This window comes from Eimeria tenella, genomic scaffold (genome assembly GCF_000499545.2).
Source record: "Eimeria tenella Houghton genomic scaffold, Eth_scaff9, whole genome shotgun sequence".
NCBI lineage: Eukaryota > Apicomplexa > Conoidasida > Eucoccidiorida > Eimeriidae > Eimeria > Eimeria tenella.
The window spans coordinates 1-9472 of record NW_013543465.1 but is presented as its reverse complement, the minus strand read 5'-3'; the positions used below and the strand labels follow the sequence as shown (position 1 = coordinate 9472).

Genomic DNA, 9472 nt, shown 5'->3' with positions numbered 1-9472 from the left:
CTGTATTGTCCCCTTTATTGTCTGCTTTTTTCCAAAAACAAATCAAAGAAAAAGAGGTCCTTTTTGTCCCTCTTTGGCCCTTTTTGGCCCTTTTTGGCTCCTTTTTGTCTCCCTTTTGGCTCCTTTTTGGCGCCTTTTTGTCTCCCTTTTGTCTCCTGTATTGTCCCCTTTATTGTCTGCTCCGTTGTCTCTTTTATTGTCCCCTTTTTGCCTCTTTTTGGCTCTCTTTGGCTCCTTTTTGTCCCTTTTTTGCCTCATTTTGCCTCTTTTTTGCCTCTTTTTTACCTCCTTTCTGACTCCTTTTGTCTCCTTTTCGTCTTCTTTATTGTCCTCTTTATTGTCTGCTCTGTTATCTCTTTTATTGTCCTCTTTTTGTCCCTTTTTGTCTCCTTTTTGTCTCCTTCCTGTCCCTTTTTTGCGCCTTTTTGTCTCTTTTTTGTGTCATCTTTGCCTCTTTTTAGCCTCCTTTTATTTCTTGCTGCGTCCTTTTGGCTGCTGTTGTGCTGTTGTCTCCTTTTGCTTCTGTTTGTCTCCTTTTGTCCCCTCAAGTGTCTCCTTAAACCCTCAAAAGTGTCTCCTTAAACCCTCAAGGAGTGTCCCTTTAAACGCTCAAATGGTGTCTCCTTAAACCCTCAAAAGCATCTCCGTAAACCCGCAAAAAGTGTCTCCTGAGACCCCCAAAAATTGTCCCCTTAAACCCTCAAAAGTGTCTCCTCAAACCCTCAAAAGTGTCTCCTTAAACCCTCAAAAGTGTCTCCCTAAACCCCTGAAACTGTCCCCTCAAAACCCCTCCAACTGGCCCCTGAAAACCCCCAAACTGTCTCCCCCAGCTGTCTCCCTAAACTCTCTCCAAGTGTCTCCTCCTCTGCCGCCGCTGCTGCTGCCGCCGCCGCTGCCGCTGCTGCTGCTGCTGCTGCTGCTGCTGCTGCTGCTGCAGCTGCTGCGCCTGCGGAAGAAGGGCGCGTCTGAGGAGCAGCTGCAGCAGCGGGCGCTGCTGCTGGAGGAGACAAAGGAGACAGGAGACTACTTGGGCTTTCTGCGGGGCCTCGGGGACTTCTCCAAAATTCCCCGCCACTTGAAGTACAAACAAAAAGACTTCAAAGACTTTCTGCAGGAGACAGCGGAGTACCTCCAGGACTTCTTCTTCAGACTCAACCCGCTTGCCGACCAAAACAAGGTCCTTTTGGCTCCTTTTGTCTCCTTTTTTGTCTCCTTTTGTCTCTTTTTTCTGGCTCCTTTTCGGCTCCTTTTTGGCTCCTTCTTGTCTGCTTTTTGGCTCCTTTTTGGCTCCTTTTTTGTCTCCTTGTTGTCTCCTTTGTCTTTTTATTTTCTTTTTTTGCCTGCTTTTGTTTCCTCTTTTTAGTCCCTTCTTTCGCCTTTTTGTCGATTCATGGTGTCCTTTTTGTCTCCTTTTTGTCCCCTTGTTGTCCCATTATCTGTGTCCTTTTTGTCCCCTTTTTGTCCCACCATTTGTCCCCTTTTTGTCCCCTTATTTGTCTCTTTTTGTCTCTTTTTGTGCCTTTTTGTCCCCTTTTTGTCTCCTTTTTCGTCTCTTTTTGCCCCTTTTGTCTCCTTTTTTGTGCCTTTTGTCTCTTCAACTGCAACTCTGCAAAGCCCTGTCTCCAGCTGTCTCCAACTGTCTCCAACTGCCTCCGAATTTGTCTCCAGGTTTTGGAAAGTTTCGAAAAAGACTTCGACAGTCTCTTCTCGCGGAGACAGTTTGTGGGGTGGCAAGAGCCCACCCGCAGCAGCAGTCTCTACTGTCCCGTCTCCGACAAGTTGTTTGCAACTCCCAGCACTTTTCAGCATTACCAACAGGTCTTTTTGCTTCTTTTTTGTCCCCTTTTCCCGCTTTTTTCGCCTCTTCTCCGCCCTTTTCTTCCTCTTTTGTTTCCACTTTTTGTCCCCTTTTTGTCCCCTTTTTTGTTTCTTTTTTGTCTCTTTTGTGTCTCCTTGTCTCCTTTTTGTCCCTTTTTTGTCTCTTTTTTGTCTTTTGTGCGTCTTTTTTGGTCTTTTTTGTCTCCTTTTCTCTTGTTGTCTCCTTTTTGTCTCTTTTATTTGTCTCTTCTTTTCTCCTCCTTTGTCTCTCCATTTGTCTCCTTATTTGTCTTTATTTTTCTTTTTATTTGTCTCCTTTTATCTCCCCTTTTGTCTCCTTATTTGTCTCCTTATTTGTCTTTGTTTGTCTCTTTAGTTGCATTAATTTGTCTCCTTATTTGTCTCCTTATTTGTCTTTTTATTTGTCTCCTTTTATCTCACCATTTGTCTCTTTATTTGTCTCCTTTTGTGACTTTTTTGTCCCTTTATTTGCATTAATTTGTCTCTTTTTTCCTTATTTGTCTCTTTACTTGCATTTATTTGTCTGCTTTTATTTCTTTATTTGTCTCTTTTTATTTATTAATTTGTCTCTTTTTTTTGTCTCTTACTTTGTCTCCTTTTTGTCCACTTATCTGTTTCCTCACATCCTTAAATCCGTTCCCTTCGATTCAATTGTTTTAAATGAATTAATTAAATCAATTTAATTATTTTAATTTGATTAATTTAATTAAATCAATTTAATCAAATTAAATTAAATTATTTAATTTATTTCTGAATTTAGGGAAGTGGATATAAGAAGAAGCTGCTGCAGGCAGCAGAGCGATCTGCTGCAGCAGCAGAAGCAGCAGCAAAAGCTTCGGAGGAAGAAGACCGCCAAATCGCCTTTTTGGAATTTCGAATCAAAACCCTAGCCGACATGTTGCGCGAACAAATCAACGTAAACCCTAAACCCTAAACCCTAAACCCTAGGTCCAGGCGTCCGCGCGCGCTGCCCGCGAGCTCCGTGGCCTTCAAACGAGTCCCGCAGCAGCCAAACTGCCCCCAACTCGAGGGTTTAGGGTTTAGGGTTTAGGGTTTAGGGTTTAGGGTTTGGGGCTGCGCGCAGCAAACGATTGCTTACCATCAAAAGAAACAATCCACCAACGCAGAGGAAGCTCTCGAGGAAGACGAGCAAGACTCCACTGACGGTCAGCTGCCTAGGGTTTAGGGTTTAGGGTTTAGGGTTTAGGGTTTAGGGTTTGCGGGGCATAGGTGCTTAGCGACTACTTTTGGAGACGTTCGCAAGACCACCAGCGCCCCAGCACTAGGACCTAGGGTTTAGGGTTCAGGGTGTAGGGTTTAGGGTGTAGGGTTTAGGGTTTAGGGTTTAGGGTTTAGGGTTTGCGCGCAGAAGAAGAAGCGGCGGCGCCAGAGGAGGAGAGCGAGGCGGAGGAAGATGAAGGGCCAGTTTACAATCCTTTGAATCTTCCTCTTGGTAATTTATTTACTTATTTTAATTAATTTAGTTAATTTAATTTATCAATTTAGTTTAATTTGTTTAATTTAATTTAATTAACTTAATCTAATTAATTAATTGTTTTATTTATTTGTTTGGTTTTATTTTTTTGGGTTTTGGCGCTCTAGGGTTTGACGGCCGCCCCATCCCCTACTGGCTCTACAAACTCCACGGACTCGGTGAGGGTTTAGGGTTTAGGGTTTAGGGTTTAGAGGGGCTGCACTCAGTTCCTAGCCTCTACTTTGCCCCCTTTTGTCTTTTTTTGGTTTATTTTTATTTATTTTTATTTCTTTATTCCTTTATTTCTTTTTTATTTCTTTTACTTCTTTTTATTTCCTTTTTATTTCTTTATATATTTTTTATGTGTTTTATCTCCTTTTATTTCTTTATATATTTTTTCTTTTATTTCCTTTTATTTCTTTTTATTTCTTTTGTTTATTTTTATTCCTTTTATTTCATTTTACTTTATTTCTGTCTCTCGTCTCCTTTTTGTCTCTTTTTTGTGTGTTTTGCATTTTTCTGCATCATTTTTTTTGCTTTCTCTGTCTGTGATGGTCTAGAAATGGATTTAAGTCTGCATATTCCTTCAAATCCGTTTTAATTTCTTTTTATTTCTTTTTTTGCTTCAGGTCAAGAGTTCAAATGCGAAATTTGCGGAAACTTCAGCTACTGGGGCCGCAGGGCCTTCGAGAGACACTTCGCCGAATGGAGACACTCCTTCGGCATGCGCTGTCTCAAGATTCCAAACACCACTCATTTCAAGGTCTTTTTCATTTCATTTTTCTCCTTTTTCGTCCCTTTTTTTCTCCTTTTTGTCTCTTTTTGTCTCCTTTTGTGTCTCCTTTTTGTCTCCTTAATGGCCTGCTTTTTGTCTCTTTTTGAGGTTGCTTTTTGCTCTCTTTTGGGCCTTTTTTGTCTCCTTTTGGGGATTTTTTGGCCTTTTTTGTTCCCTTTTTTGTTTTTTTGTCTCCTTATTTGTCTCCTTGTTTGTCTCCTTATTAGGTCTTTTTGTCTCCTTACTTGCCTTTCCACTTGTCTCCTTTTGTCTCCTTTTTGTCTCCTTTTGGTCTCCTTTGTGTCCCTTTTTATCTCCTCATTTGGCTGTTTTCATCTCCTTATTTGTCTTCTTTATCTCCCTATTTGTCTCTTCTTTCTTTCTTTATTTGGCCCCTCTTTGTCTGATTATTTGTCTCTTTTTGTCTCCTTTTTTGTCCCTTTTCTGTCCCCCTTTTTGTCCCCTTTCTATTTCTCCATTCTCTCTTTTTTGTTTATCTTCTGTCTCCCTTTTGTTTCTCTTTTGTTTCTTTGTTGTCTCTTTTTTTGTCTCCCTAAATGCTCACTGAGTAAAGAGATTTGGACATGATATTGGAGTAAATTCAAGGCTTTAGGGTTTAGGGTTTAGGGTTTAGGGTTTGGGGTTTGGGTGCGCAGGAAATAACGAAGATAGAGGACGCGATTCTGCTTTATGAAAAGCTGAAGCAGCAGGCCGAGGGACACGTGAGAAACCCTAAACCCTATACCCTAATTTAGGGTTTTGGCTGTTTGTGTCTCCTTTCTTGTCTCTTCCTCGACACTCTTTGGACTTCTTTTAAAATTGTCTCTCAAGAAGTGTCTCCTTTTTAAAGAAATTCTGTTTTGATAAAAAATGTCTCCTTTTTAAACAAATCTATTATAAAAAGTTATAGGAAGTGTCTCCTCCTAAATAGTGCCTCTCTCGGATAAATAAATGGCAAAAAGGAGACAAAACAAAAAAAAAGAAGAGACAAAAAAGAGAAAAAAGGAGACAAAAAAAGAGACAAAAAGGAGACAAGAAAGAGACAAAAAAGGAAAAAAGGAAATTAAAGAAGACAAAAATATATCTTTTTCGATTGTCTCCTTTAAACGGAGAGAAGTGTCTCTTCTCAAGTTGTCTCCTTTTAAATTTTTTTTAATTTCTTTCTAAATTGTCTTTTCAGATTGTCTCCTTTTAAATCGTTTTTTTAAATTGTTTTTTTTAATTGTCTTTTTTCAGACTCCCCTTTTAGATTACCTTTTTCTGAATTCCCCTTTTAAATTGTCTTTTTAAATTGTCTTTTTAAATTGTCACTTTTCAAATTGTCTCCTTTAAATTGTCTCTTTTTAAGTTGTCTCTTTAAATTGCCTTTTTAAATTGTCTCCTTTTAAATTTTCTCTTTTTAAATTGTCTCCTTTTAAATTGTGTCCTCCTTGCTGATATCTTTTCTGATTATCTTTTTAAAAGTGTCTCCGTTTCTGAACTGTCTCCTTTTTAAAACTGTCTCTTTTTAAATTGTCTCCTTTTATTATAAGTGTCTCCTTTTTGCTTTATTTGCTCTTTTAAAAACTCTCCTCTTTAGAACTGTCTCCTTTTCAATAAGTGTCTCCTTTTCAAAAAGTGTCTCCTTTTTTAATTTGTTGCATTTAGGCTTTCAAACAAAACTTTCTTTCCTTAAAACTGTCTTCTTTTTAAAACTGTCTCCTTTTTAATTTGTTGCACTTAGGCCTTCAAACAAGACTGTCTTTCTTCAAAACTGTCTCCTCTTTTTAAAACGCTTTTTATTAAAACTGTCTCCTTTTCAAAACTGTCTCTTTTTTAAAAAGTGTCTCCTTTTCAAAAACTGTCTCCTTTTTCAAAACTGTCTCCTTTTTAATTTGCTGCATTTAGGCCTTCAAACAAGACCAGGAGTTGGAGTGCGAAGACGCGGACGGAAATGTAATGAGCCTCAGGGCCTTCGAAGACCTGAGGAGACAGGGACTTCTTTAATTTGCTGCTGCTGCTGCTGCTGCTGCAGTAGCTGCTGCTGTTGCTGTCGTAGTAACAGCTGCTGCAACAGCGGCTGCAGTAGCTGCTGCTGCTGCCGTCGTAGTAATAGCTGCTGCAGCAGTGACTGCAGTAGTTGCTGTTGCTGCAGTAGCTGCTGCTGCTACTGTCGTAGTGATAGCTGCTGCTGCAGCAGCTGCAGCAGTTGCTGCCGTAGCTGCTGCAGCTGCTACTACATTAGTTGCTGCAGTAGCTGTTGCAGCAGCTGCTGCGTTAGTTGCTGCAGCAGCTGCTGCGGCAGCAGCGGCATTGCATTTGGAGCAGTGGGAGTGGTGGAGTTGCTGCTGCTGCTGCCGCTGCAGCAGCAGCAGCAGCTGCAGCAGCTGGAACAGCTGCAGCAGCAGAATCTTTTGTATTTTTTTATCAGGAATGGACGCAGCAAACGCAATTGCTACTTTGTCTCCTTCGTGCTTCTTGCTGCTAGTCTCTGCCCTCGAGGGTTTAGGGTTTAGGGTTTGGAGGAGACAGCTGGAGACTGAGGTAGCGTGCAGGGGCTGAGGTGTACAGACACCGCAGCTGGGCGAAGCAAACAAAAGAAACGTTTTGTCTCCTTTTGGATTTATATATTTTAAATAAATCAAAAGAAACTTTTTGTCTCTTATTGGATTTATTTAATGTTTAGGTTTAAAAGTATTTAAATATGTGCAAGGACATTTTAAAATATATATTTCCTGCAATGTAAATGCATCTATACAGATGAACAGCAGCTGCAGCAGCAGCTGCAGCAAACCCACCTAGCAGCAGCAGCAGCAGCTGCTGCAGCAAACTGCAGCAGCAGCAGCTAAGGATCCTTTTTTTTTGCCGGGAGCGCTTAAGAAGCCCGCGCTCAGGGCGCTGTCTCCTCGAGGGGCCCCTCAGGGGCCCCCAGGGGGCCTCCCTCCTCAAGGGGCCCCTCGGGGGCCCCCTCGGGGGCTCCCATGGGGGCCCCCTCCTCTAGGGGCCCCTCTGGGGCCCCTATGGGGGCCCCCTCCTCGAGGGGCCCCTCCGAGGGGGCCCCCAGAGATGTGGCCTGCTGCATAAGTTGGTCAATTTGTTCCAAAGTGAATTCTTCTGCTTCCTTTTGTCCAGGGAAAGCCCCAAAAGTCTCCTCGAGGCGGCTGCATGCATGCATGCAAGCGGTGAAAGCTAGGGTTTACGGTTTAGGGTCTGCGTGCATGCATGCGTGCAAGCGGCGAAAGCTAGGGTTTAGGGTTTAGGCTTTGGGCCCACGGGGCAGCCTGGCCCCCGGGGAAAACAGGGCTGCATGCGGGAGTCGGCTGCCGCGAAAGCTAGGGTTTAGGGTTTAGGGTTTAGGGTTTACAGGCAAGCAGCAGCGAGGGGGCCCCTGCAAAGAGTCCCGAAGAGAAAAAGGGCTGCATGCGAGGGGGAGTTGGGATCGTGTTCGATGGTGAGATTTCCGATCCCAAAAGGAGACACTGAGCGCCGCGCCTTCACTGCAGCCAAACCCCACAAACCCTCGAGGGTTTAGGGTTTAGGGTTTACCGCTGGCCGCAGGCCCGCACTTATCTGGCTAACTAACCAGCTAGCTAGCTAGCTAACTAGCTTACTACCCGGCTAGCTAGCTAGCTAGCTAGCCAGCTAACTACCCAGGAAGTCAGCTAGCTAGCTAACTTCTTAGCTACCCAGGGGCTAACCAGTCAGCTAGCTAGCCAGCTAGCCAGTCAGCTAGCTAGTTGGCTAGCTAGCCAGCCAGCCAGCTAGCCAGCCAGCTGGCTAGCTAGCCAGCCAGCTAGTTGGCTAGCTAGCTAGCTAGCTAGTGCGAATTAGCGGTGCAAGCGCGAGATCTGTTTAAAAGAAGCGGCTGAGCGCCTGCGAAAGCCAAGAAGGCTTCGAGGGTTTAGGGTTTAGGGTTTAGGGTTTACCTCCGGGGTAAGTGGTGAATCTGCGGAGAAGCGAAGTGTCTCCCTGAAGGGCCCTCTGGTAAAGCCGGGCCATTCGGGTGTCTCTACACAACTCCGAATAAAACAGGGATCGAGCCAAGTGGGATCGACACCACTGGACCGCGGAGGAGACACTTGTGGGGCCCCACACCTCCCCCCCCCCTGCTGCTGCTGCTGCTGCTGCTGCTGCTGCTGCTGCTGCTGCTGCGGAGGGCGGGGGGACAACTGCTGGCAACGACTGCGCAGCAGCAAACGGACAGGGATAAAGGAGACAACTTGTTTTGAAGGAGACATGTTGGTTTTGAGATTAAATTTAAAAAAAAGATAAAGAGTTTTAAAGATTAAATTGTTTTAAAGATTATATTGTTTGAAAGATCAAATTGTTTAAAAGATCAAATTGTTTAAGAGAGATAGACATTAATTATTTAAAAGAGACAGATTATTTAAGAGAGAGGCAAATTATTTTAATTATTTTCAAAAGATAAAGTGATTTAAAAGAGACAAAGTTATTTAAAAGAGGCAAACATTTTAAAAGGAGGCACTTTTTTAAAAGAAAGGTAAAAGAATAAAAGGAGACAAATTATTTTGAAAAGGTAAAATGATTTAAAGGAGACAAATTATTCAAGAGATAAATTATTTAGGAGACAAATTATTTAAAAGATATAAATGAATTAAAAGAGACAAAATGATTGAAAGAAGATAAATGAAAAAAAGAAACAACAAAGACAAAAAGCAGAACAGGAGACAAAATGATTTGAAGGAGACAAAATATCAAAAGGAGACAGAAATGATAAAAGAAGACAATACAATGGATAAAATGTTTAAAGGAGACAAATGATTTAAAGGAGGTAAAATGATTTAAAGGAGATAAAATGATTTAAGGGAGATAAAAGGTATAAAAATAATAAAAGGAGATAAACATGATGAAAGGAAATGCAAATGATAAAAGGAGACAAACTGGTTTAAAGGGGACGAATAATAATAAACAAAACACAACACAAACAAAAGAAATGAAAGAAGACAAAATGATTAAAAGGAAACAAGTGACGTAGACAGGAGACAAAAGAATGAAAAGCAGACAAAAAATAAAGTAAAGAAAATATAAAAAAGAGACGAAAAGAAATAAATAAAAGGGCAAAAAGGTAAAAGAGACAAAAGGAGACACAAGGGGACATAATCTTCATATTAATTTAAACTATATTATATTTGTTTTATTTGTTATATAAATAATATATTATATATATTTATATATAAATAATATATTATATATATATCTATAAATATAAAAATATATTAAACATATTTATGTTTATTATATTTATTATATAATTATCATTGAATAATAAAAAAGGAGACAAAAAGGATAAAAAGGAGACAGAAGATTCGGAGGACAAATAAAGAGACAAAAAGAGACAAATAAGGAAATTGATATAAAAACAAAAAAGATAAAGAGAAGGAGAC

General features: G+C 41.1%; 2 protein-coding genes across 2 annotated transcripts in view; one reads left to right on the top strand and one right to left on the bottom strand.

Moving 5' to 3' along the window:
- ETH_00008405 (splicing factor 3a protein, putative) overlaps nucleotides 1–6074 on the top strand; it is a gene marked incomplete at both ends in the record, with an annotated part of 6397 nt that extends 323 nt beyond the window's left edge. The window contains 9 exons of the mRNA XM_013378494.1: nucleotides 938–1177; nucleotides 1669–1818; nucleotides 2600–2755; nucleotides 2924–3005; nucleotides 3209–3292; nucleotides 3442–3492; nucleotides 3943–4076; nucleotides 4745–4810; nucleotides 5976–6074. Of these exons, the coding sequence (XP_013233948.1) occupies nucleotides 938–1177; nucleotides 1669–1818; nucleotides 2600–2755; nucleotides 2924–3005; nucleotides 3209–3292; nucleotides 3442–3492; nucleotides 3943–4076; nucleotides 4745–4810; nucleotides 5976–6074 (1062 nt within the window). The remainder of the gene's footprint in view (nucleotides 1–937; nucleotides 1178–1668; nucleotides 1819–2599; nucleotides 2756–2923; nucleotides 3006–3208; nucleotides 3293–3441; nucleotides 3493–3942; nucleotides 4077–4744; nucleotides 4811–5975) is intronic.
- Nucleotides 6075–6957: 883 nt separating this feature from the next.
- ETH_00008400 (uncharacterized protein) lies at nucleotides 6958–8249 on the bottom strand (the record flags this gene model as incomplete). Its single annotated transcript, XM_013378493.1, has 3 exons — nucleotides 6958–7228; nucleotides 7432–7564; nucleotides 7994–8249. Coding segments are annotated over 3 exons (660 nt in total), but the record flags the coding sequence as incomplete, so codon positions are not given.
- Nucleotides 8250–9472: the final 1223 nt, after the last annotated feature.